This window comes from Pelodiscus sinensis, chromosome 24 (genome assembly GCF_049634645.1).
Source record: "Pelodiscus sinensis isolate JC-2024 chromosome 24, ASM4963464v1, whole genome shotgun sequence".
Classification (NCBI taxonomy): Eukaryota; Metazoa; Chordata; order Testudines; family Trionychidae; genus Pelodiscus; species Pelodiscus sinensis.
This window is the reverse complement of record NC_134734.1, coordinates 17,916,365-17,943,302: the sequence shown is the minus strand read 5'-3', so window position 1 is coordinate 17,943,302 and position 26,938 is coordinate 17,916,365. Positions and strand designations below refer to the sequence as shown.

General features: G+C 55.9%; 1 protein-coding gene across 2 annotated transcripts in view; it reads left to right on the top strand.

The window, feature by feature from the left end:
- The first annotated feature begins 521 nt into the window (after window positions 1–521).
- HDGF (heparin binding growth factor) overlaps window positions 522–26,938 on the top strand; it is a 36,648-nt gene continuing 10,231 nt past the window's right edge. Inside the window, exon 1 of one of the 2 annotated variants that reach the window (XM_075908320.1) lies at window positions 522–936. In XM_075908320.1, coding sequence (XP_075764435.1) covers window positions 850–936 — 87 coding nt within the window. In that variant the 5' untranslated portion in view covers window positions 522–849. The remainder of the gene's footprint in view (window positions 937–26,938) is intronic. The other variant, XM_075908321.1, reaches the window with a different exon arrangement.

Below are 26,938 nucleotides of genomic sequence, written 5' to 3'. Positions count from 1 at the left end.
AACACAGCTGCCCCTCGGAGATTTTCAACAATCTACAGACTCATCGGCTTCCCTCCCTCCGCTCCAACACATCTGAGGAAGTGGGTTTTACCCACGAAAGCTCATGCGTTGATGGCTTTGGTTGGCCACCGGACTCCTTTGTTGTTCACCATAAAATTGCTAGCCTCTAAGGCGCCCCCAGACGCCTCCCTATTTTTGCTGAAACAGGCGACACTCGACCACCCCCTCCGGAACCTGATCCTAGTTGTTGTTTTTGCAACAACTGTAGCCAGTTCCCTGGATACTTTATTATTCGGAAAAGTCTTTTCCTACAAGACAAATGTAGCACCCGAGCGATTGTGGCTTGTTACAAGCATGAGGGCCCCACTGGGCAGCTTCCAGCTACATTTGCTCACTCCTGCCCCCCCCCCCCCCAGCTTTTCTATCTATTCACTCTGAGCTCTGCGCATTCCGCCTGCTGACTGCAAACTCCCCCCCCCCCCTTTTCTCCTCCTTGGGAGGGGGGCAGGTTTGCACCAAGTGGTGTGTCTGCCCGGGACGAGGCATCAGCAAACGAGCCTCCGATCGCATCCACCGGGAGGGGGGTGGGGAAGGGAGGGAGCAATTGAATTTCAAACACAAACAACTGCATGGGGCACCGACCCGTCTCCCGGGAGCCAACCTGCTGCTAGCACCTGGGCGCCGCGCCGCTGCCAGCTCCCCCCCGCCCCCAGGCCGCCTGCTCTCCCGAGGGGTGGGGGAGAGCTGCGGGGTGGATCGCTGGGCTTTGCCTCCAAACTTCACCCGCCCCCCCCCTTGCTGAAGCCCCCACCCCCCCCACTTTCCAGCAGCCTGGCGCTCAAGGCGAAGATGTCCCGGTCCAACAGGCAGAAGGAGTACAAATGCGGGGACCTGGTGTTCGCCAAGATGAAAGGCTACCCCCACTGGCCTGCGAGGGTAAGGAGGGGGGGAGGATCGGGACTGGGGGGGGGGGCGGCGGTGTGCAGGGGGGAGGATCGACACAGCCCCCCCCCCCCCCCGTAGAGGGATTCTCAGTTGCATAACGCGGGCTTTTTGCACGTTGCACGAGGAGGCGGGGGGGGGGGGGTGCAAGGCCGGCCAGGCTGCCCCCCCACCATCCCCTCCCCCCGCCTGGGAGAGCGCACGTGGGGCCGGGGGTGTGTGTGGAGCAGCGCCCCACATGGGGGGCTGGGACAGTTAATAGCTCTGGAGTGGGACACAGCCTGGAAGCCCCATGCCTGGGATTAGAAACCTAGGCTGGGAGCCTATAGATGGGGTGGGGGCAACCTGGGGAGGGAGATTAGATTAGTAACCTTTCTGGGGCTGAAATTAAATGGAGCCAGGGGCCTCCTTGGGTCGTTCAGGGCCCTGGAAAGCAGAGATCAGATGAAACAACTGTCGGGCTAGGTTGGAACATGGCCTGGGAGCCTACAGATTAGACATGGGAGTCCTGCTTTACCCGGATTATAAACCCCAAGATTATCTGTATCGCCCTCCGTGTTTACCTGTGCACAAGCGAGTGTAATATCGGCTTTCACGTTGTCTAGTTTCTTAATCTCTTCTTTTCAGCCATATTTCAGATGGTCTAATTTCAGCTTCCACGTGAGAGGTGTGTGTTAGGTAGCGTGTCTGAAATCAGGTCAGATAAATTCAATATCAAAAAGAAAATCAGAATATATGCCGTTCTCTGTGTGAGCATAACAACTGAAATGAGGCCATATAATAAATATGTAGGAAGCAAAGTAGATTATAGCTCTATTCACTTGTTTTAATATATGTTTGTATATTCTGGCCTGTGCATTTTCATGCTGGACAAGAAATATATTGCTCCAAAAGAAAAGACCAATTTAGAAACGTATGGACGACAGATTAATGTTAAAAAATAAAAGTGCAAGAAAATCTGATTAGGGTTCCACGTGTGTTTACATGGTCCTATCTGTATAATACACATCTCTGAGAACAGACATTAGATCATACACGAATATATGGGAGTCAAAGTGAATTATCAATATACACCATGTATTTTTGTGGCTGTTTTATATAACTTCACCTTTATCAATATTTTCTGTGATCATGAATTATTCCAGCAGCACTGAAAGCTGCTGCCTCTTAAAAAAAATCAGTTGATCTGTTGCTGGCTAATGAACATGGAGCAGTTTGTTTAAAAAGTAAACCTGGTTCTATTCAAAGTTTTCTCCTAAGAGGGTCTCTTGCTTTTTTTTTTTTTGCTAATCTACTTGGAGGCTAAGTGAAACTACACTTCCCCTGTTGTGTTGGAGGAGGGGATAGGAATGGGACGTTATATTTAATCTTTAATGCAACAAACAGCTTTACAAAAAATAAACTATGGATTAAAGATCTAGTCAATGATCACTGGTAACTGCTTTTGCTTTGTCAGAGCTTTAAGGGTATTGTTTATTTATCTTCTAAATTTCATTTAAAAGTGCAATAGTTCCATTTAGTACCCAGTCCCCTCTGGGTCAAATCCCTAACTGGCGTAAAGTAGCCCCAATGTGTTACACCAGCTCAGGATCTGGCCTTTTTGGGGTTCCTTTGTTGTTTGATTGATTGGAATTTTAATTTCGCACGTTACTAAACAGCAAATGTCTGGCTAATGGAGGAAAGTTTCTCTGTGAAGCTGTTGGCTCAGTCTAGGAAATGGGGGTGTAATTATGGGAGCACATGTGCTGGTGTGTTGCCTGCTGGTGGGGGTGAAGGTTTGTTAGACCAGGTCTGCAGATGACACATGTTATAACACGAACGTGGTGGACATGATTAGTTCAAACCAACGGCGGAGAAAAAAAAATCCAGAACTTTAGATTAGACATTTCCTCCTTATCTTGACCTAGTTTAGTTTTGTGCTTCTGTTACAGTGAAACTCTTTTATTAATAGACCTGGGTCCTAGGCCCACAAGCTCAGAAGTTTGACTATTTGATTCCCTTCTTCGGATGGGGGGGGGGGGCCTGTTTTGTGTGAGTATTGCTCAAGAGTAGCAGGTCCCATGAGTAATTTCTGAGCATGTGTGGGGGTCCTTGGAGTCATGTGGTGGGCCACACCCGAAGAGGCTGGGCTGGGCTAGGGAATCACCCCAGTGTACCTGTCTGGGTGAGGATGCCCCTATAATGCAATCACGCTCTACTGGGCACAGAATGGTTTTACATCAGTGAAGGGAGTGGTAAATCAGTGCAGGCCCCATACTGCACCAGTTAGGCAGGAGAAGGGGGTGTTGGCAGCGGCTATAAGTATATTGATGTAGCTGTAACCCAGGAGAGACCATGTGGTGCCCCAGCCATCAGTTTAAGGTGCCAGAAATGTCGTGTATTGGTTTTAATTTAATTTTGCTTGTAGAAGGCGCCGCTGAAGTTAAATGTAGTTTATTTCATAACAAGCCTGATTGGATGTTACAAATGGAGATCGTTAAGATGGATTTATAAATGATTGTCCTGCTCTCTGCCTCTAGATGCCTTTCGGTGGCTCCCATTTCAGGCTTGTCCCTTCTGGGAGCCTGATTCTGTTGCAGATGGTCAGACTTCTGCTCTTGTTTGCTCTGGAATCAGGTGGGGCTGGTTGGAGCGTGTGTGAACAGTCGCCTTTTAAAACTCAAGACGAATATGCGGAGCCTTATGGGGGCGTGTTCTGCCCCTCCTCGGGCTGGGGCCATCGAAGCCAACGGCAAAGTCCTGTCTCGGCCTTTGGGCCCTGCCATAGTGTGGGTGTCGAGTAATAAGTGTGGGAGTAGATTGTGCCACTGGGCAGGCCTAGGTCCTCATTCAGCAAAGGGCTTAGCGCAGGTACGGAACAGGTGGAAGCACCCATGACGTGCGTTAGTGCTTTGCAGAATTAGCCCCCCCCCCCCGGGTCCTCAGCCCTGCTGATGTCCTGCTGCCCCCCTTCTGGTATTGACCTGGGGGTGCTGTGCTCCTTGGGGCCTAATCCTGCTAGGCAGCCAGCCAGAGCCTTTGCTATGCACTTCCAACAGCAGCCAGTTCCAGGTCTGGAAGAGACCGACTTCACAGGCAATCCAGCCGCTCCGGAGCAAGAGGGTGGGGAAGACAGACTCTTGCTCCAGAATCCGTTGCTGGTTATTTTTAAGCGGTTGATGATGCAGTTTAAAATTTCCTTGGAGGATTTACCCCGCCCTCTTCCTCCTCCGCGCAGCCGGGACGGGGCTGAAATCGAAAGCGATTTCAAATGGGAAAATGACCCCCCAAGAAGAGCTGCCTGTTTGAAAGCCCATCGAGGTGGTTCTGAGCCTCCCGCTTCTTCTCCCTCCCCCCTTCCCCCAATCTCCCTTCCCCCTCCTCCTGGCTTGTGTGGAATTACTTCTGTTTGGTTTCATAGGCACTGGGGGGAGGGGCAGGGGATTACAATTTGGCGCTGGCCTGGAAAATGTGTTTGAAAGCAGCTTTGCTAGGAGGAGCCAACAAGTTACCCTCGGTGTCGGAGCGTTTTCAGCGCCCTGTTTCCAGCGTGGGGGAAGGGGTTATGGGGGGGATGGGAAGGGGGCAGTACGGGCCAGTGTTCTTATTTGGAAGCTTTAGGGGGTAGCCAAGTTAGTCTGTATAGACCATTTGTTGTCTTTTTAAGTTTGCTCTTATTTGGCTGCAAGGGGGGGGGGGGGGCATGGATTTTGCCCTTCCCGTGTGTGATTTTTCAAAAAGTAGCCGTGGTGGTTTGCTGCTGTGATTCCCCAGGACCTCCCAAAGGAGTGGGGGGGGGCACATTTTAATTCACGGCTGGCATTTCGCTTCAAGAGAGGAAAGTCTCTTCCTTTGGCAGCGTGTGGCACCGGGTGGGGGGGGGGGACTGCAAAACAACGTGGCCTTGACTCCCGTCTTCACTGACACCGCGCACAGGGGCCTAGGAGTGGGAGGGGGCTGCGGACTGTCCCTCGGGCGGGTCGATTTCAGATGAGAATTCTGCCGGGAGAGGAGAGCTCCCTGTAGATCAAATTGTGAAAACAGTGCGTGGGGAGGCGTGGGGGAGGAGGGGAACAGAGGCAGATTTCTTAGTGGGCATGTGATCAGCTCAGTGTGCACAAAGAACCACTTTATTGTTATAATTATTGTTATTATTTTATTATTTATTAATTGTTCATGGGCCAGGAACAGCTCGGGGCCCCCTTGTGTTGGGTGTTGCACAGACACACAGCAGAGACAGTCCCTGCCCCGAAGAGCTCCCGGCCTGTTTTATCTCAGGCCAGAGGCCTAGTTGCCCTTTCGCAGCCTGGTGAATGTGTGTGTGCGTGGTTGTGTGTGCGGGGAGGGCGGATCCTCTGTTCCCTGTGCTTTGCGGGGCCGTTTACACCGGCGCAAAGCTTAGCGACATCAAACGCTCCCAGATCAGCACAGCAGCGTCCTTGTCTCTGTTTGCCTGGGTGTAAACAACACAACCAGGTTCAGGGCAGTGGGGAATTGGACCCAGTAGGTTTGCTCGTGGTGCCGAGCGTTGCTCTCAGGCGCGCATATCCTGCCAACTCAGGGTCTTGCCCCCGCTCGTGAGCAATCGTTAGGGCAGGAAATGTTTGCAGGATGCAGCCTGGAAAGGGCAGATATTCCTGTCCTTCCTCCCACAGATAATCCCACTACTCGTGGGAGGAAACTGCGCAGGGTTTGCTCACAAAGAATGGGCCAGCTTGTTTACACTTTAAAGGGTGTTTTTAATATGTTTTGGATTGGTGCATTCGTGCAAAACACCCGGGGGTCTAAATCAGATGTGAGCGGAATCTAGAGAGACAATCGGTACATTAAAAATAGGCATAACGAGGAGGGAAGTGTGACCAGAGGGGGCATCTTGCTTAATGAGATCGGAGCTCATTGAGATCATCCTCTCTTCTAGGTCTGGAGCTGGCTTGAAGCCCGTACAGCGCCTAGCACAGTGGAGGCTGGTCTCTAAGCTCTCCTGTAATTAACATGACTAGCCAGTCTTCATCGTTAATGTGTCCTCTTAGTTTTAAGATAAGATTTTTCCCGAATCCCCAATGGGCTTAAACTCCTAGTTCCTATTATGGGACTCAGGCAGCTTTGACAGCCCCGCCAATTGAATGTGGTCACCACCATGCAAAAGGGAAAAAAAAAATTCTCTGCAAACCTAACCTAGGTAACGGGTGAGGGGGTGTTTGGCCTTATGGTTGAGGCGTTAGCGTGTGATGCAGGAGATCAGGGTTCAATTCCCCACTCTGCTGAGTCCAGTTGATCCATACTAATAATTTCACCCAGGATGGCAGCACTTAGAAACCCTGGCCAAGGCTGAGCTGGTACTAGGCACTGTATGCCAGTGTGATAAGAGACAGCCCCTGCCCTGAGGAGGTCGCAACCTAAATATAGACAAGAAGTGGGAGGGGAAACTGAGGCACAGCAAGGGCTGGTCACCCAGCAGGACAGGCACAACCCAGGTTTTCATAACCTAGCCCTTTAAGCTCACAACCATTATTCCTCTTGCTATCAAGACCCTGATCATAGCTGGTCCGAGCAGGAATCCCAGCTCCCGCCGTGGGGCCCTGATGCTCTTGGAGCAGGCAGCAGTACATAGATCGGCGCAGCGGCTACCGTCGCTCTGCCTTCCCCACCGTAGGGACATCCCCCTCTGCAGCTCTGGGATCCAAGTCCCTTCTTAGTTATAGCCCCATTATTTATTTACAGACAATTCAGTGGAGGTGTTGCAGGTTTGAGCCTGATCCATGGGGGGAGGGGGAGACTATACTGCCCCGGAGGGGCTCAGCACCTTGCAGAATCCTGGGCACCCTGCAGGATCGGGCCTCGTGCTTCCTGCCTTGTGCTCCCTGCCTCTTTAAACGAGAAACCGGATCCAGCTGGCCTGGTGGCTGCAGGCGCTGGCTCCGCCGCCGCTTCAAGGAGCTGCTCTCCCCGGGCCGCGCCATTTGTTCTGAAAGGAAAGAATCGAGGGGGGAGCGTCTTAAAGGGAAACACCTTCGGCTTCGACATCCAAGCCCCTGCTGTTCTCCTGGCAGGGCTCTCTTCTCTCCTGATCCCTCTAGAGCCCGGCCTGCCACATTCTGACCGGGATCCCGGGTCTGGTCTCAGCCCCACCCGAGAGAGGGGCTGCCACGTCCCCCGGGGCAGCAAAGGGACAGGAATATAAAGGGACAGGAATATAAATTCTTCATTGTGGCTGCTGGACTCGGACAGAGCCTGTGGTCCTCTCTGGCTCCCGGTCTCCCCCCATGTCCCCCAGCCGCCTGAATTTCCTCCTCCAGCTGCCCCGCTAGCCTCAGTTTCCCCTTCTGCTCATATTGGGTGACTTGGCCAAGGGCACGTGGCACCTGGGATCCGGCTTTCCCAGGCGAGGGCCTCAAGCGTAGGCCCAGCCTGCTTCCTCTGTCCTGGCCTGCCCATGGGGAGGGAGTGCTTGCTGCACGAGAGGGGCGAGGCCCAACGTTTCCCTGCAGATAGACGCCCCGAGGCCGGGCGTGGCACTAGAGTGGGAGCGGCGGCAGGCCGGGCGGGCGGGTCTCTGCATGCGGGCACTTGGTGCTCTCACTCCAGGTGCTGCTCCCCTTTATTAACATGCCCCCCCCATAGCAGTAAGCTAAAGGACTGGGGTACCCCAGCTTGGGCCCTGGGGGGAGGGCTTTACCTGTGGCAGCCTAGGAGTTGCATTCTGCAGGGTGCTGCGTGCCCTGGCGTCGGGCCATGGGTTCTTGGCTCCCCACGGCTTGGGAGACCCTGCAGGGGTCTTGTGAGCTGTGGAGCCACCCGGACCATGTTGGTTGCCTTGTGCCTCCGGGGAGGCCGGATTCCCCATGGTGCAGAACCCCCTGGCAGCCTAAGAAGTTGTAAAGTCCCCCACCTCCCACCGAGAATCACCCCCCGAGTAGGGAAACCCCCAGCTGGTGTGGAACTGTCATATCCCTCCCCACCCCCGTTACCCCAGCCCATGGGCTCAAGGTGTGAATCGGGTGTGGCCGGAGCGCACTGCACTGTGGCTAGTCCCTGCTTCCTGGGGGCATGCAAGCCAGGTGTTCAGTTAGAGCAGTCTTGGGGCCGCGCCGATTGGCGACGGGGCCTCAGAATCCAGGGGGGACAAAGGGGGTGCAGAGCCTCAAGCTTAGCCATGGAGTGGCTGAGAACTGGGCTGCGTGCGGGGACGTGTAGCTGACCTGGCCCCATTGACCGCGTGGGATTACCAAGGCTGAGAGAAGAGTTTCTGGGAGAAATCTTGCCGAGCTCAGCACCGTTCCCGGGTGCAAAGCTCACTGCGGGCCCGATGGCCCCTCACACACAGCACCTGTGACGTGGGTGAATCTGGCAGCACCATGAGTTCCGGAGGGTTTTTGTTCTTTCGGGGGTCCTGGAGCAGCCTGTTGCAGATTCCAGGCTCCATGGGACGCTGGGGGTGGCGGGGCCTTCAGGGTGACCCAACCTGGCTAGAGCTCTGTACAGGGCTTACGTGCGGCCTAGGGTCTAGTGCACTGGATAGAGGAGATCTGACTCTGCTACTGACTTGCGGGGGGACCTTGGGTGAGCTCCTCCCCCTCCGTGCCTCAGTTTCCCCACCGGTAAAATAGCGACAGTGACACTGGCCTCCTTTGGGAAGTGCTGTGATCTCTCCTGCTGAAGAGCTGCGGGTGGGTTTGGGGGGGCTATTATTTATGAATGGGGCATGAGGGAGGCTGGCTTTGGGATGAGGGGCAGGACGCTCTGGGTTTGAGACCCGCCTCCTAGGAGACCGTGGTCACATCCATTAGCCCTTGTCTGCCCAAAGCAACGGGACCTTTGTAATAGCACTGGGCTAGTGAAAGCAGTATAGCATGGGTGCTGTTATCCTGGTGTAAAGGTGCTTATACTGGTGTTGCACGGGCAGGGGAGGAAGCCACCCTGGGCTCGTGTACTTTTGCACGGTTCTAGCTGCGTCTGCGGTGGGAGTTGCACGGGTGGAACTGTTGGTGAGACAGTCATGTGCCTAGCCGACACAGTTATACTGGTATGAGACGGGTGGGCAGGCCTGTTGCCTTGCTATTAGAAATCCCCCCACCCCCCAAATAAAGTCTTTTTGGGTTCGGCTTGTGTGATACGTTCCCGAGTGTTTTCCTCCTTTTGGCTGGTGAGAGGAAGGGTCTTATCAGCACAGATGAGGGGGGTACATTAAGGAGATGGGACGTGAACTAGGTTTGTGAATGGGGATCTTGTTATGGTTAACCAGCGGGGGCTGGAGCAAACCACCCCCTGTCCCGCAAGCAGGGAGCTGCTGCAGCCCATGAAGCTGCCACAGGTCGGGGGGCGTTCCAGCATAGCCGGAGCAGCCCCCATTCTCGGCGGGCCCAACCCATGCGCGCCGGGGGCAGGGACGCTCCAGCCATTTTCCATCCCTCGTTTGAACAAGCCTGGGATCCCAGCATTCAGGTCCTGGCCCGACAGACCAGCTGCTGTCAGGAGCTGCTGGGTGGAACCCCCAATCCATCCCCCTCCCCCCTGTTGAGGAAGGGAGAGCGCCCCCTGCTGAGTCACACACGGACTGCTTCCCCCAGCACTACGGCCGAGGGGCGTTGGTCCGATTGAGTCACCGATCCCATGTCCAGAGGGGCTGTGGGTTTCCCATCCAGTCCCTGAGCACCCTGGGCCATGCCTAGCTTCACTGGGAGTCTGGCACAGTGGGCCACCCGGAGTCCCCCTCCTGCCTGAAGACCCACAAATGTCCACCCAAGGAAGCCAGTTTGGGCCAGCCATGGCGATGATGCTATCCCAGTGTTCCATGGGCAGCAGCTCCTCCCTGCATACCCAGCACTCCCCTAGTTGTCGCTGCCCCAGGACGTGGTGGCCAAAGCGGGCAATCCGAATTCTTAGCTGCTAGGGATGTGAACGTATAACCGTGTCAACGGAAAACCGATGCGGCTGGGCTTATCGGTTAACGTTCGCTGTTCTACGCAGGGGGATGAAGACGGGCGAGGCCTCGGTCCTGCCGGGACAGTGGGGTGGCAGGCGGCAGCTGGCTTAAAAGCCAGCGTCTGGCACACACTGGCTAGCGGGAAGCTGGCTGCCTCTGCGGGTGCGTGTAACCGCTTGAATTTTTCAGCGGTTACACAGTTACCCACTTTTTAAACATCCCTAATAACGTCCTTGAGGCCAGAGTCCTCTTTTCCTCTTCCTGTCTCTTCCGTGATTTCTCATTAGGGATGTTAAGGATTAGTAGACTATCCGATAAGCAAATGCTTATCCGGTAGTCGACAGAATACTCGACTGGTTGCTCCCCCCCTCCCTTGCTGCCTCTATCAGATAAAGGCAGCAAGGGTGAGGGAAGAGGGGGGTACGTCAAAGCGGTAGCACCGCACAGAGCCCGGGGTCAGCTGCTCCCTGTGGTGCTGCTGCGTTGAAATGTGGCTGCAGAGTTTCAAAGGGGCAGCGCCACGTGGAGCCCAGGATCAGCTAGGGAGTCCGCATCTGACCCCAGGCTCCATGCAGCGCTGCCGCTTTGAAACGCCACTGCAGAGTTTCAAAGGGGCAGCGTCGCTCTATTAACTAATCGAATAGTCAATGCAAAAATGCATCGACTATTCAATTAGTCAGTTACACAATGGTTAACATCCTTACTTCCCAACTGCCTTTTGTTCTGTCGGAGTTTCCGAATTTCCCACAAAAAGGAGTTTTTGCAGGTTTTGTTTTGTGGAAATGTTTCTTGTCTCTCCCTTGTAATCCAATTTCAAAATGGGAAGGAATTTTCCAGTGAAAACTTAAAGATGGTCTCATGTGCTGTGGGCCAAAATTGCATCTTGCGACCTTATTGAAATGCTTTGTTTTAATTCCCACTCCCTCCCCAAATAATCACTCCATGCTCGGGCAGAAGTTCCAATTTCAGCGCCGCGGCGCTTGCCAGGGGAAAAAGGCCTTGCTTGAAAACTCACTCAGCGCTAGTCCCGGGGTGAAGTTCTCCTTGATAAACGAGACCACAACCGTTTTTTCCATCTGGATGTCGGTCTCGGGTATGCTGATTTAATTCCAAAGTTATTCTGGCTTTCCCCTGAGATTAGCACCTGGCCGGTTTTCTGCCTTACATCATGGGCAGGTATTGGGAACCTGCTGTCTCCTTGACACCCTGCTAGAGTTGGTTTGGAGTTCTGCTTGGGAAGACAAATGATACGAGTGTGTTTACACTCGGCCAGGCCTCTCTGCCTGTCCTGGCGGATGTCTGTCTGCTTCACACAGGCAAGGAACAGGCTCGGGTTGTTGCCGGGAAAAAGAGGCGATGCGCAGGCCAGCTCTGTAGATGTCAGCCGGTGCATCCAGACGACCCAAGTGAGTTCATCTGGTCTTGCCTGGCATCCAGACGGCAGGCAGCCCTCCTGCTCTAATCCACCAGCTGCCCCTCTGCACAACCAGCCCAGCCCCCTTCCCCTCCTCCCCACAGTGTGTGCGCTTGCTCCCGGCACAAGGGCAGTAATGCAGACGTGTCAGATGCCAGGCTGGGTGAGGCGATGTCTGGGCCTCTCCAACGGCAGTGAGCAAGTGCAGCCTTATTTTCTTGTCTCCATTCCTGACAGTGTTCCCTCTGTTTTTCCCGCCCCTGTGCAGAACGAGTTTTGTGATCTGCACCGACAGGGAGGTGAGGTGCAACACAGCACCTCTCTAGTGGAACAGGTAGCAAAATTCATGTGGCAGGAGTGGAGCCCAGGGGCTTGCAGGGGGCTCAGGGTTGAGATCTGGGGGGAGGGCCCTGAGGGCTGTGGTTTGGGGTGTGGGCTCTGGTAGGGGGCCAGGGATGAGGGGCTGAGAACCGGGGGCGTGAGGTTTCCAGTTGGAGGTGCAGGGGATGAGGGATTTGGGGTGCAGGCTGCCCCAGGGCTGTTGGGGAGAGAGAGAACTCCCCCTGCCCCATAGCAGCACCTTAGCTGGGGTGAGGAAAGGTGCCTCTCCCCACAACAGCAGCTCCGGGGCTGGTGCCGTGGGATAGGTGCCTCTCCCTCAGCCTTGGCAGGTCCAGGCTGGGCTGGGCTCAGTTGGAATTGAGGGAGAGGCACCTCTCCCCACCACGGCAGCTCCGGGGCAGCGGGAAAGGCATTTTTCCTCACTGCAGCCCTGAGCGCTGCGTGGTGCTTATTAGGCAGCAGCAGGGCCGTGCAGCGTAGAGGGAACTTTAGTGCCTGCATCAGCCCCATGGTGCCCGGGACCATTGGAACCTGGGATGCTGCTCCGACAGAAATCTCGTGCTGCGGAAGCTGGTCTCTCTCTAAAGCAGGGACTCTGGCGATGAAGGATTTGGCCTACGGTACCGAGGCCGGGACCTTGCGTGACGTTGAAGCCTCTCGGCCCAGTGCGGAGAGAGTGGAGACAGAACTCTCAGCCTTGTTCTGAGCTACAGGAGAATCCCCCGCTAGCAGGGTGCAGTCTAGGGCCTGTGACACACGACTGCATGGCTCACGTTCCATCCAGTAGAGGGCAGTGGTGCACGATTTGTCTTGTGGTAGCGGCCGGGAGGCCCAAGACCCCATTGAGCATGGCGCTGTACAAACGTATAGTAAGAGACCGCCCCCGCCTTAAACAGTTGCAGTGTAAATAGCCAAGAAGGGGAAGGGGAGCTCAGGGAAAGGAGGGGACTTGCCCGGTCACCTAGCACGGAGGCCGGGTTTTTTGGGCCCCAGTCCAGTGTGCCTGTCCGCAACACTCTAGCTAAACAGGTAATGAAAGTTGCCAGCCTTTCACACTGCTAAGCAACTCTCTGAATTTTCACTGTGCACCCTATGAGGGATACGATCCCCTGTTTTACAGATGGGGAAACTGAGTCACATGGGGTGGAGGGAAGAGCAGTGCCAGAGTTCCAATAAGTAGCTGTGGAAGAGAGACCCCAGTGAGCCCCTGGCTCAGCTCCCGTGTTCAGTGCTCCTCCGACCCCAGATCCCTCTTCCAGGGCCCACAACCTACCTTCCCCCACCCCGTAGGAGCCGCACCTGGGAGCTGAAAGTGACCGGCCCAGGGAAAGTGCCTGGGCAAAGGCAGGCGGAGCAATCTCCTGGGGAAGATAAACGCGCCCTGGTTCCCCCGCCTCGCCCTGCACTGAGCCTGCGCATGGCTGCTGGCGGCTGCCTGACCTTCCCGCTGATTAACTGTAAACACCAACCCCCCGGGACCCGATTCTCCTTTGCACCCAGCATGCCGTGCAGGGACGGGTGCCGGCTCCCTTCCCTCTCCCCCAGAGCAGGCGGTCGGTGACAGCCAGGTCTGGTGTGTCTCCGGCTGCTCCCCGCTGGGAGGGCACCGAGCACCTTCCCAGCAGAGAGCCAGGGCCTGGTGTCTTTTGAAAATGTCACCTCTGGTCTCTCAGCGCCTGGTTCCCCTGGGAATCGCACTTCATGCTGCCTGGTTTGGGGCGACAGTAACTCGCACTCACATGGGGCTGGAGTAAATGGCCGTGCAAGGAGGCAGGGGTGGGGGTGGGGGTGGGGGTGGGGGGGGGGGATGAAACACCCTGCCAGGGCAATGCCAGCTTTAGGATCAGTCCCTACTGTCTAAGCCCAGCAGAGTCCACTTTCTCTTGACTCTTGCACTGGGAGAGTGGGATTCCCGGTGAACAGGGAGGCTGTGCTGTCCAGTGGTCAGAGCTGTGGGCGGGGGGAGGGGAGGAGGAGAGGGAAGGCAAGAATCTGCCCCATCTCTGCTGTTGACTCTTATTTTGGGAAAGGCTGGGTAGGCTAGTGGTTAGGGTCCTGTGCCCAGGAGCCCTGGGCTCCGCTCCTGTCTTTGGGGAAGTCGCTTCCTCTCTCAGGCTGTCTCCATTCCCTCTCTTGCCCCTCTGTCCGTCTCAACTGTTCAGCCTGAGCTTTTCGGGGCAGGGACGGTCGCTGGCTGTGTGTCTGTGCCTGGCACAGTGGGGCTCCCGTCTCACATGGCGCCCCCGCCGTAGACAGACTAAGTGACTGTGGGCAAGTAACGCCACCCCTCGCTGCCTCGGTTTACCCATTTGTGAAAGTGACTGCAATCCCTGTTTCTCATGGGTACCGGGCGGCTTCATGGGAGTCAGACTCGGGGTGGGGGGCATCAGATGCTTGGCACATCTCGTGTTTACCCCCAGGCTCCTTTCCGCAGCCAGAACGGTGCAAACACTAGAAGTGGGCCCGGGGGTCAGTACCCCAAGAGAGCCGTTGGGCAGCATGGCCCTCCATGCTAGGGAAAGGAGGAGAGCCACCGGGAGCCTGCCGTGACTCTGACTCATTCTCTTCGCTGCTCAAGATTAGTCACAGCCGCTCCAGAGCAGGCCCGGGCTGTGGGAATACCTTTCCCAAGCTTCCACTCCCATCCAGATTTCCAATCGGAGGTGGTGGGGGGCAGATGGGAGGTAGGCAGCCCATGCAACACAAACTCTTAAAGATTAAGCCCTGTGATCTTGCAGTTTGCTGGCACGGCCTAGGGCGTGACAGCTGCGCGGAAGGGCGGGCGTGACCTTTGTCCTGTCGGATCAGGCAAGGGAACCAATTCCAGCCCTCGTACTCGGGCTGCCATCCCTTGCTGCTGCTTGGGCCGCAGACGCGAGGAGGCCTTTCTGTATTGCCAGACAGAGACTCAGCTGCTGTGTCGCCTTCCCCGGAGGATCCCAAAGCACTTTGCGGACCCGCAGCCTTCCAGCATGGGCTGTGACTCAGGGGAGGCCCTGGGGGGGCACAGGGCTTGGAGCAGCGGGGGGATGGGAGGGGTTGCAAATCAGGATCTGAGGGGGACACTGACAGAGCTGGGGGGCCGGGGGTAGCAAGTTGAGATTGCCTGTGTGTGGCGGAAGGGCTGGGGTAGCGGAGGGGCGGGAGTGAAGGGCCCAGGCAAAGCTATCATGGGGGGGCTTGCCCGTCATCTTCTATCTCGTCCAACTGAGGCAAGCTCCCTCCGTCACCAGCCTCCAGTCTCTTCTCCCCGGTCCACTGGTGACCGTACGGCAGGGTTGAGGGGGGCTGCTAGGGCTCACCCCCCTGCACCACAGGGCAGCCAGGCTGGGCCCGATCCCCACTCCCATTGGCCTCATGGTCTGAGCGGGGCGGTGCCGGGGGCTGCCCAGTGCCATGGAGGAGAAATCACCGGACAATGCAACTAGCATTGTACAGCGTACTCCCAGTTGGCTTCCGGGGGGGACCTCGGACGTTTTCCACGTGGGTCGTACGGCTGACTGGTATGCCCCCTGCAGTGCTGGCTCTTATCCCACTGGGGTAGACCCGGCTCTCGGCCCCAGGCAGCGCTACTTGGCATGTGGGATCACAGCTAGGGATGTAATAGTATAAGCGTTTAAACCATGGGTCCCCAAATGGGGGGGGCATGCCTGAAGAAATTCCAGGGGGGCCGAAAGGCAACCCAGCCCCACCCTATCCCACCCCGCCAAGTTCTGCTGCCCCGGTCAGTTCCTTTTTTTTTTTTTTTTGCCAAAAAGTTTGGCCTTTTTCCCCCCCCCTCAACAAGTTTTGCTGTTGGGGGTGTTTTTTTCCCCCCAAAAATCAAAAAGGGGGGCGTGATGCCAAAAAGTTTGGGAACCACCGGTTTAAACAGTTAACTGACACCGTAAACGGTTACACACCGGCTCCCGGTCCTGCACTGATTTTTAAAAGCAGCAAGATGTTGCAAACGGGATGAATTTAGGAGCCTACATCTCATTTTCAAGGGAGAGGTAGGTCCTTGAGACTGAGGCTCTTCCGTTGTCTTACCTTTGCCACACAGAGAAAATCTGGGCCTTGGTTGCTCTGGGCCTCAGTTTCCCCATCTGTAAAATGGGGCTACTCCTTTCCTTGCCCTCCGAAGGAAGATGGAAGGAATAAAATCCATTCATGATTAGGAGGGACTGAGAGCCAGATCAATAGCCAAAGGGCTGGGGGGTCAGCAAGAAGATACTGTAGCACGTAGCCATTATACTGCACTCGTTATCCGTGGACCTCAAAGGACTTTATGCAGGCAGTCCTTGCCTTTTCCTTGTTTTCCAACTAGGGGTACTGAGGCACCAGGCAGGGAGACCTGCCCATGGTCACCCAGCGTATCAGTGCTCTAGCTGGGAATAGAACCCAGGACTGGCTGATCTAGTGCTCTACCCACTAGGTCATGCTGTACTCAGTGTCATGTAGTAGCTGGGGCCTCATTGCATGATTGAACTTGCTCCTTGCCTCCTAACCTTTCCAGACAGCAGCCGGTGCCTCCCCGTCACGTGACTCCCTTTGCATCCAGTCTTTGTATCTGGCCTCCTTCTGGCCCTGGTTTAGCCGGTGCCCGGACATGTGAAGGCTTCGTTTACCAACCTTAGGCTCGGGCACTACAGACTCCAGGGACGAGTGGAATTTTTGCACCCATGTGTCTGCATCGGTGCGAGTTGCTGTGGTAAACATCTTGCACTGGTGTAAGTCGCACGAGGGCCTGCCACCTTTTCACTCCTGTGCAGCCCCTGCCGCACCAGGGGTTTGCACCAGTGCAGCTACACCGCTAGAATCTCCCCCTCCCCTCCGGCATTAAACAGAGACTCATGCCGTTCCACTGATGTGGGGTCAGGAAGCAGCCTTCCCCCCATCCCTAGCCTGTGCATCGCAGTGCACCACTGTGCCCCTGGCTCCCAGCTCTCTGCCCCCTCCCCACCACTCCGCCGTCCTTGTGTGGGCTGGTGCTGCCCTGGTCGGTGAGATCTCAGTGCCCAGCTTTGGGCCAGATGCCATCTAAAGCCACTAGAACCCCTGGATCTGTGGGGGTGGATCAAAACAAACAAAAAGGCCCCAGCTAACTTTCCCTCCTCCCTCCCCCCCCCGCCTCTTTGGGGTGTGGAGTCCAGGGGAAAGCACATGGCTCACTGTGATTTTTCCAGATGGCTGCAAGGGGAGGCACGGGGTGTTTCAGGGGAAGGCAGCAAACGGCCTGACATCGAGAGCCCTGTTGCTTCCTGTCTGTTGCGGGCTAACAGCTTCCCGGCTTGCGGTTGCCGTCGCTGGGCAGGTATGCGTCCTGATCCTCCCGCCTGCAGCTTCTCCCAGCCACCCTCTTTCCCCGCCCCCTTCCCAGGACGTGCCCCGGTCTCTAGTCAATTGCTCAGAGCCAGGTAGCTGAGGTCCCCCTGGTCGAGGGGGAGCTGAGCTCCAGCCCAGTACAGAAAGGGAGGGCCCTCTTGTAGCTCAGTTCCTGCCACGCTGAGTGGTACAGCCTGCAGTGAGACAGGTCCTGGGTTCTTTTCTTGGCCTGCCATGGATCTGATGGGTGACCTTTGAGCAAGTAATCCCACCCTGCCTCAGTTTCCCCTCTCATCCTCTTACTGCACAGCCAGAGGGTCCTTCAAGACAGGAGCTGCCTTTCCCATGGCCAGCGGTTCCCAACCTTTTCCAGATGGGGACCCATTTTGACAGTTCAGGAAGACTTGGTTACCCAAGGCAATTCAAAACCAGGGGGAGGAGGTCGCGACCCATAGGTTGGGAAACCCTGCCCTAGGGGAATGTACAGCGCCTGGCACCACTAGGCACTGCTCTTATAATATAAAGGGCCCAAACAGAAGACTGGGAGCTGGAAATGAGCAAGTTCTAGTCCTGGTTCTTGTAAGGTTTCCCTGTGTGCGCTTGGACTGGTTTTGTTCTGGGCCTCAGTTTCTCCATGTGTTAAACAAGGATGATGATACTGACTTCTCTGTTTCTCCTGCCCAGGAGCGTAAAGTCAAGGCATTTATATGGACATAGAGTTCAGGGCACGGAGGAATGTTCTCTCTCTCTCTCTCTCTCTTTCTTTTTTTTTTTTTTTGCCCATGTGTGGAATAAATTGTATTACGTGCGCTGAGACATATGCAGAAGTGCACCACCAGTACAAACACCTGCTGCCAGTTGTGGGCGCTCTGCTAATCAGCTGGGCAGCATTGGAATCTCTCCTGGGTGGCTGCCCAAGTGCTCAGCTTCCAGGGAACACTGGTGTGGGGCAGCGTGTGCTGTGATCACAGCACCTTCCTGAGGCGACCCTGCTCCTCTCTGCGGTTTGTATGTGTTACAGCGGCCCCGAGAGGCACCAGCTGAGATCAGGACCCCTTGTGCCAGCAGCTGCCCCACCCACGCCTGGCCCTGCAGAGCTCACGGCCTCAACAGAGACAAAGATGAGTGCAAGAAAGGCCTTTTATCCATTCACAGAAGGGGACACTGAGGCCTGGAGCAGTGTCGTGGCCCGATTGCCAAGGTGTTCTGGACAACTGAAGCTGAGCTCTTCTGAACATTCACCGCTCTGTTGTGGGGCTGGAGCACCGGAAAATCCAGCCTTGTGTTACAGAGCAGAGCCAGGCATGGAACCCACAGGTTCCTGTCCAGGGCAGTGTTCCCTATAAGCCGTGCGCTTGGGCGGCGGCTCAGGAGAGATTCCAGTGCCGCCCAGCGGATTAGCAGAGCGCCACTGCTAGGTTTGCATTTCTACTGGTGGTGCACATTGGCACATGCCTTGGTGCACATAAAATTATTCCACACATGGATGGAAAAGATTCGATGGAAAGCGGGTCTGGTGTGCTGCCCGCTGGACCTCTCTGCCTTGACAGTGACTGGAGACAGCACTGGATAGATGCCCGATCCCATCCATTACAAGTCTGGCTGTTCCCGTGCTGGCCCTCAGGTTTCCTCAGGCTTTTTGCCCGGTCACGGCACGCTGCGCTCTGGGTTCCTTGCGGCTGAAGTCCATGTTGATTAGTGTGTAACTCTTGTGAGCAGCTGCCAAGAGTCCTGGTCTCCCCATTGCTTGTTGGCGTTGGAGGAGATTTGGCATCGGGAGCTTTTTAAATCCTGGGGTGGGGGCAGGAGGGAGCGGAGCATTATCTGAGCACCAAGGGTCATGTTAACTTGTTAGTGTGATGGCACGTCGAGGTTCCCCCCAATCCTGCACCCCCGTAACAGCCAGAACAGACTCCGCCAGCCAGTAGACTAGAGGGGGTGTATTGCTTCTCTAGGATACAGCACAGCATGGACGTGATGTGGCTACAGGAGTCAGGAGCAGGATGCCTCAGACCCCTTGGGTTAGAGGGTCCATCACCCCCTCAACCTTCAACTTAGTCTGTTCCCTTCCTGTTTCCCACCGTGCTCCCGGACCCTGCCCCCCAGCCAGGTGACCGGTCTCCGCCTCCCTTCCTTTCTCTCTCCCCCTGGGAAGAGACTTATCTGCTCTGGCTGGGACTAGGTGTCTGGGCCACACATGTGAGTGAGTCAGTGGGAATCACACATCACAGCGCAGGGGAACCCCGGGTTACAGAGCAGACAGCCCCCCACTACGTCACAGTTAGTAACCCAGGTTGCAGGCTAGGGATGTGAGAGGTTAACAAGTGAACAGGTTAAGTATCACCCTTGGCAAGTGAAACTTACCGGCTCTGGTTAACCGTTGGAGGTGGGGCGGCTCCCCACATACCTGGGGTTGCTCAGGAATAACTCCTGTCTGTGATGGACTTAGGCGCGTCACAGGCAGAGGCTACTGCAGCCCTCTGATGCAGACCCTGCCTGCATTGGGGGGCACTCCAGCTCAGCCGCGGTAGTTGGGGTCGGGAGGAGCAGCACTCCAGCCTAGCTGGGCTGGAGCGGCCCTCTTGCTTGTCCCCCCCTTTAATTTGTTGACCAATTACGTTAAGCCAGGGGTTCTCAAACTTTGTGATATCGCAACCTCCCTCTAAGTTGCTCGCGACCCCCTGGGGGGGGCGGGACCCACAGTTTGAGAAACGCAGGGTTAATCAATTACATGGGATTTTAAATCTCTACTTCTAGCAGGTATCAGAGGGGTCGCCGTGTTAGTCTGAATCTGCAAAAGCGACGAGGAGTCCCGTGGCACCTTATAGACTAACTGAAGTGTAGGAGCGTAAGCTTTCATGGGCAAAGACGAAGTGGGTCTTTGCCCACGAAAGCTTATGCTCCTACACTTCAGTTAGTCTATAAGGTGCCACGGGACTCCTCGTCGCTACTTCTAGCAGGAGAGTTTAGCTAGGGCTGCACTCGGCCGCAAAGTAGGGATGTAAAATTCTGGTTTAAAAGTTAACTGGTTAAGTGTTACGCTTAACCTGTTAACTGGACCCAGCCAGCTGCTTCGGCCAGACCAAGGCTGCCATGTCGCAAGAGAAGGCCTGGACTGGGCGCTGGTTACCCGATTACCCTAGCAAGCATGCCAGGTAACCGGTTAACCCGTCACATCCCTACCGCAAAGCACCTCGGCTAAAGTTTAATGCGCTCTCTAGAACTGGAGTTCGGGTTCTGCACTTGTCCAGTAAAGGCTGGGTTACCCAAGACGCATGTTACCTTAAACATATTTACTGTGTAAATGAGGGATATAAAATCCCGTTTAGTTGGTTAACAGGTTAAACTTATTGTTTAACTGGGTAATGGATTAGATGGGGGGCCCCGCTGCTGGGCTGGAGTGCTCCCTTTCCTCCCCCTCTTCCCCCCCGCAGGGAGGGAGCTGCTTTAGACCCCACAGTTTAACCTTAACCAGTAGGTGAGGCTTACTGGTTAACAGGTTTACCATGCACATCCCTAGTGTAGATGATGCCATCGTGTTGTGCTGCACCTACGCCGCCTTCCATCCAGGGCTCTCTGATCTGGGTCGCTCAGATCCCCGTTTGACACTGAGACACGGGGAAGGCATGTGACTTGCCCACGGTCACGCAGGGAATAAGCAGCAGGTCCCACCTGAGCCCATAGGAAACTGACCCCTCTTACTGGCCTTCTTCCGGCACTTTTTGGTGGCTTCCACTGGAAATGTGGGCTGTATTCTGGCTGAAACTTGGGGCTATTTTTAGAAGCTATAAAAAGCTTCCAGAGAGCGACTCTTTTCTTTTTTTCCCCACACAGGTGGCCGGTGTGTGTGATTTAGAGTTGCTATCGCAACATCATCTGCTGTAAGCTTGAACTAGCTGTCTGGGAGGGAAAGGGAAGACGAAAGAGGAAGGACGCTCAGGCCCTGGCCTAAGATGTGGGAAGGGATAGCTCAGTGGTTTGAGCATTGGCCTGCTAAACCCAGGGTTGCGAGTTCAATCCTTGCGGAGACCACATTTAGGGATTTGGGGCAACAATTCATCAGGGATGGTACTTGGTCCTGCTGAGAAGGCAGGGGATTGGACTCAATGATCTTTCAAGGTCCCTTCCAGTTCTAGGAGATAGGCAATCTCCATTTAAAAAAAAATATATATATATCTGTGTTCAGTTCCTTGCAGTGCTATTTATTTGTTAGGTGTCCTTGGGCACATCACTTAGCCGCACCCCCGCTGCCTCTCTTTCTCATGTGTACAACGCGGGTTACCTTGACTCACAGGGCTGTTGAGAAGATAAAACACGCTAACGACTGTCCAGCGCTTTGAGATGGACCATGAAATGGCTGCCTAAGAAATAGGCATCGTTAACGAGCCCTGAATTAGGTATAGATGCCTTCCATGGGATGCTGGGCCGGATTTGGAGCTGTAACCTGTGCTGGTGTAATCTGGCACCTCCCACGTCCCCTCTGCTGATTGCCACTATTGGAAGACCTGGCCCTTTGCGAGCGGCTGAGCCTCCCAGCCAGAAGGGCCATGCCCACGGTCTCATGGGAGGTGTGGTCTGGCCAGGGAGCCAGGCCCCTAGTGGGAAATTGGAGCAGAATCCAACCAGACGGCAACTCCCAGAAGGCAGTGCGGCAGCTTTTCCAGATGGAGCTGTTCGGGGATTTTTGGACAAAAATGGAAATTTCCTGTTGAATCGGTCGGTCAGAGCCTGAATTCCCCGTGGAAGGCCACGTGCAGCAGGACACTTGCCCCTAGTTACGAATCCTTGTACAGCTGCGCTGAGCCTGTCGTTGGCTGCCCCGTGGTAGGACAGATCCCCTCCCAGGGACGGACACTGTTCCATTGCTGCCCATTCCTGGGGTCAGATGCCTGGCTGCTGATGGTGCTGGAGACTGGGAGGCCGACAGGGCGGAAAATGTCTCCGGGAACTTTCATCCCAGTTGGCCGTAGTCGTTCAGCAGAGAGAGCAACGCTCTGACGGGCCCAGGAAGGCCCATTTGGCCCACTGGATCGGGGCTGAGGCATGGGCTGGCAGGGAGCAGGGCTGGCAGGGAGCTGAGTGTGCGTGCCGCATGCCTGCTTTGGGCACAGGCCGTGGTCTCTGGAGCTGACATTCTAGCCTGCTTCTGCATAGCGGGAGGGGCAATTCTTGGGGGGATTTCCCCCTTCCTTCTGGCCTGTGATTATCCAGTGTCTTTACCCGCAAAGGCAGGTGCGGCTTGGGTTCCTGGCTCCCGCGGGAGAGCCCCCACACCCGCCCTGGTGGCTCCGCGGCACCGCCAGCCCTGCCTCTGGGAAGATGGAAGCCAGGGGAGCTGCGGTTCGCTTTCCCTCCTAAACAAAGCGATTGGAAATGCGCCGCGGGAACAAAAGGGCCGTGCTGGCCCGGCCTCGCTCCTTCGGGGCAGTGTCCCCAGCGGAGTCCCTGGTTAATTCCCCGGCCAGGCGCTCGGGGTCCAGAATCGCCCCGATTCCGAATGGCCCATGTGTGCTGCTCGCTAATTGGGAGTCGCTAATCCCCTCTGCGTTCACACCCTGCTCTGCTGCGGATTAACTCTCACTGTAGCCAAGTCCTGGGGGGAGGGGAAGGGACGAGGGAGTGTCTATTCTGCTCCAAGCGCTAGGCAGGGATGGGGACGAGAGATTAGGGCGGGGAGCTGAAAGGCAGGGCCCTTGGACTCTGTTGCCTTTAGCCCTGGCAGAACAGGCTGGGGGAAGCCCTGTGGACCCAGGGGGGTGAGGTTCCAGGTTAGCTGCCAAGTTTTGGGGGAAGGGCTGCCCCTTGCATACCTGCTTGCAAAGGGGGCAGATGTGTTGGCAGCCGCAGGTGCCTCTCCTGTGCCCGCCCTGGCTCGATTTGCTCAGAGAGGGGTTGATGGCAACAAAGGGGAGGGGGGAGTTATCCTGCACTCTGACCCTGCCTGCAGAATAACCCCCCCAACCCTGGAACTGTGGGGAGAATAGGGGGATGCAGAAGGACTGGAGCGTTGCTGGTTTTTTCCCCAAAGGGGGGGCTATCCAACAGTGGGGCTAAGCTGCCCCCAAGACAGAGCTGCACCCCATTGGGTGGGGGTGGTGAGAAGAGCAGCCGGAGGGGGATTTGAGACCAGCATTCAGCTTAGTGCAGGGCTGGGTGGGGACTGGGTGTTCTCCGTGGTCACGGGAGGCAGGGCCGGGCGTGCTGGGGTGACTACAGCAAGGGAAGGAGAGGGGAGAAACGTTCTAGCTCTCAGGGCGGCTCTGGAACAGCGCCCCAGGGAATCCCCCTCCCGGGAGATTTTCCAGAACAGTCTGGACAAACCTCCCTTGCTTGGCCTTGCCTCAGCATGGCCGGCCGGCCCTGGTGACCTCTCATGGCCCCTTCCAGCCCTGAGCTTGGAACAAACCCCAAGACAGCAGCTCCCCGGCCGGGGGAAGGATCTGGGGACCTGCCCCGCCCCCGGTCCCGCTTGTCTTTTTCCTGAGGTCTCCCTTGGTTGTGTAGCTTTGATCGGCGCAATGTTGCTTCTGTTTGGTTTCCACCTGGAGACTTGACTCCACTTCCCAACGTGGTCTGGAAATCCGAGCATGGGGCATAGCAGCCAGGAATCCTGGGTTCTGTTCCTAGATCGGGGAGAGGAGCGTCGCCTGGTGGTCAGAGCATGGTGCAGGGCGGGCGGGAGGGGCGCGGCGGTGTTCAAAGGGGAGTGTTGTCTAGTGGTCAGAGCACAGTGCTGCTGGGGCGGGGGGAGGACGCCTGGGTTCTAATTCTAGATCTGGGAAGCCTGTGATCTGCTCCCTAATAATAGAGATGGGCCCAGCCTGAGGCCTCCAGATCCAGACTCTTGCAGCTGGGATCCATGCCCCCGTTCCGCCCCCTCTCCCAGCGCTCCCGCCCAAGCTGTACAGGGCCACGTGCCGGCATCTCGCCCGTTGCACTGCGGATTTGGGCCCGTGCGGGTTTCCCGGCGGTGACGCTTTTCCCCCCTCTGTCCCCAGGGTGGGATGATCCCCAGGGAGCGGGGGAGGGTACAGCGAGCATGGCTGGGGGGCAGCGGATCAGGCCCTGCCAGGTGGTTGTGGTTTCCTTGGCGGCGTCTCTCCGTCAGGCCTGGCGGTGGATGGCGGGGCCGACCCTACATTTTTTCCATGCTGAGTCGGCGGGGGCCGAGGCAAGGCAGACGGGAGAGCCAGGGGGAGGAGTCCTGGGGGGCATACAATGGGGTGTGTGTGTGCGCGCACAGCACATCTGGTGTGATGGGCGGGCAATGGGGAGATGCATTGTGAGAGTGTGGTGCGGGGTGTGTGTATGTACACACGGGAGGGGGAACTGCTCTCCGAGTGAGAGGGCAATGGGTGTGTGTGTGTGTGTGTGTGTAAGGGGGAGGGGCTGTTGTGAGTGCAGCAGAGGAGCGGTATTGTGATGCATTGTGAGTATCTGAGGGGAGGTGCGGTTGTAAGCAAGTGACTGGAAGAATTGGCGTGTGTGGTGGGATGGGTGTGGGGCGTTAGGTCGGGGGGGGGTTGGACTCGAGGTATGTATGGGGGGGTAGGGTGCAGGCCCCGTGCTCCCATGGGGGATAATGTGGGTGCTTTGGCCCCCGGCCCTGCAGTCCTTGGGCTAATTCCCCGTGATGCCGAGCCTGCGACTCCACCCTGGGGCTTCGGCACATCAGGCGCCTTCACCCTCCAGTGCCCATGTGAAATGTCGCCCACGTTGTGGCTGCTCCCTCCGGCTTGTGGGGCTCCGAGTGTCGGCCTGACCCACTAATCATGGGCCCGTGCCCCAGGCCGGGGTGGGGTGGGGGAGGGAGAGCCGCGTCGTCTGATTTTTGCCTGGGGGAACGAGTCCCAAGTCAAAATGCTTCATGTTTTAACGAAGCATCTTGGTCCAAAACCGTTTTGCTCTATAGGTTCTTGTACCGTCCCCATTAGCCCTTGGATGTTGGGGTGTTTGCATTTACACAGGTCTCAAGACGCTTTATGAACAGCTTAACCCCCACCCCTCCAGGTTTGGTATATGGGGAAACTGAGGCACAGAGTGTCAGGAGAATGACTTGATGAAAGCCACACTGCACGTCAGCAGCGGTGTTCCCGGGGTGCCTGACATCCCAAGATCTCTTGCTCTAGCCCACTGGGGATCTTGCTACCCTCCCAACCAGGGCTGGGATTAGAACCCAGGAGTCCTGACTCTCTGGTCCCACCTTCTCCAACCACTAGCCCTTACTGCATCACCTCTTGCCTTTGTAGAGGGTTTTGAGCCAATCCAATTACAACTGATCCCCTCCCCCCCTCTCCCGCCTACTTTCTAAACGGAGGGAGGGAGTGGAGGGCTGAAATTGGAGGCGGGATTATTTCTTTTTAGTCAAGGGGCTTTCTATTCCCTGCATGCAAAGGGCCCGGGGATATGACCTCCCACCCCCCAGCTCCCCCACCCCAGCCCAGACATCCCGCCGGGCAGCCTTTGATCACCAGCCAAGTGGAAAAGTTGCATTGTTATCCCAGCCTGCTATGGAGAATTTTAATGTTGTGGTTGAAGTCAGACACCCCACGCGGCCCTGGAGCAGAGGTGTGCGGCGGCTGAGGAATTTCTCTGTGTCACGGTGTCGTGTTCCCTAGACCAGCTGCTGCGGGAAGGCGATTTTATGGAACAAGGGATGGGGTGCCGGGGCGGGGGGAATGCTTTGTGTCTTGCTGGTTGTGTTCTGCCCAGCCCGTTTTTCCTGGATAGCACCACGGCTTCTAGGAAGGTCACGGAGGATGTTTGCTGTGGAAATGGCCGTCCCTCTTTGTCCCAGAAGTGCCTGGATTTGGTCCGGCCACAAAGAGTGGTTTAGAAGAGTGGGTCTCGATTCCTGGTTTGAGTCTTGGTGTACAGCGGGGCTACTCAACTTTGGAAGCCCCGGGGGCTACAATAATACTCACAGCACATGCTGAGGGCCGCATCTTAAGTGTGGTTGCGTATACATCCATGCAAATATATGCAAATAGCTTCTTTCCCACTGACGGGCATGAGTACAAAGATAAAGGCAAGACTACACAACACAGGCCTCATTTAAGTCAGAGTTGCTGATATTAATAAAGTGCAATATTGACCCGATTTCCAGCTATAGGACTGCATTTTTAATGAGCACTGGCAGTCCAGGAATTTAACTACTTATCTGCATATCAACAGAAGACCATTATACTGACTACTTTTTTGTTTTGGCTCCCACCCGCGGGCCCCGCATAAACCCAAACCACACTGCAGGCCACAAACTAACATGTTGAGTAGTCCTGGTGTACAGAAAGACTCAGACAGCCCCTCGTGTTCTAAGAGACTGTGATGTATTCTTGGAATTGGGATGTAAAATTCCGTTTAATCAGTGAACTGGTTAAACATTTAACGGGTTAACCACACAACCGGGATCCCATGGGTGGGGGGCCCAGCTGGGCTGGAGCACGCCCCCCCCCCCCCCACTTCCCCGCCTGCATCAGGCAGGCGGCTGCACCAGCCCAACCAGGGTGCGAGCTAACATTCCTATCTTGGAATACAGACTATTCACAGTCTGTTCCCTCCCTTTGTGCTCACCTGCCAAGCCCCCTGCATCAATGCAAGCCGAGCATACTGGAGTTTTGCAAAGATCTAAAATGTCACAGGAGGGAATCGTTTTTAAGCAGCTTGGCTCTGTTGTCCTGTGAGGACCAGATCTAAAGAGTCCTGGATAACTGACGAATAACCAGGCACATAAACTTTCCTGGTTGTTGTCATCTTATTTGTGTGTGTGTTGCTGTACCAGCTAGATCAGGGCACTGGGCAAACGCAGACCTAAAAGACGTTCTCCAGCTCCAGCAGCTGGATGGACAGGGGGCTGAGTGGGGAATTAGAAAGCTTGTGGCAATGTGCTTCTTGCCGCAGACAGTTGAGTGTAGGAGTTAGGGCCAGTTGGAAGCTGCGGGTGGATGAGTGTTTGAGCTGAAATCATGCAATAAAATGTTCCTGATTTAATTCTTGGCTGTTTCATTGGGCCGGAAGAAATAGCAGATTTTTGCTCA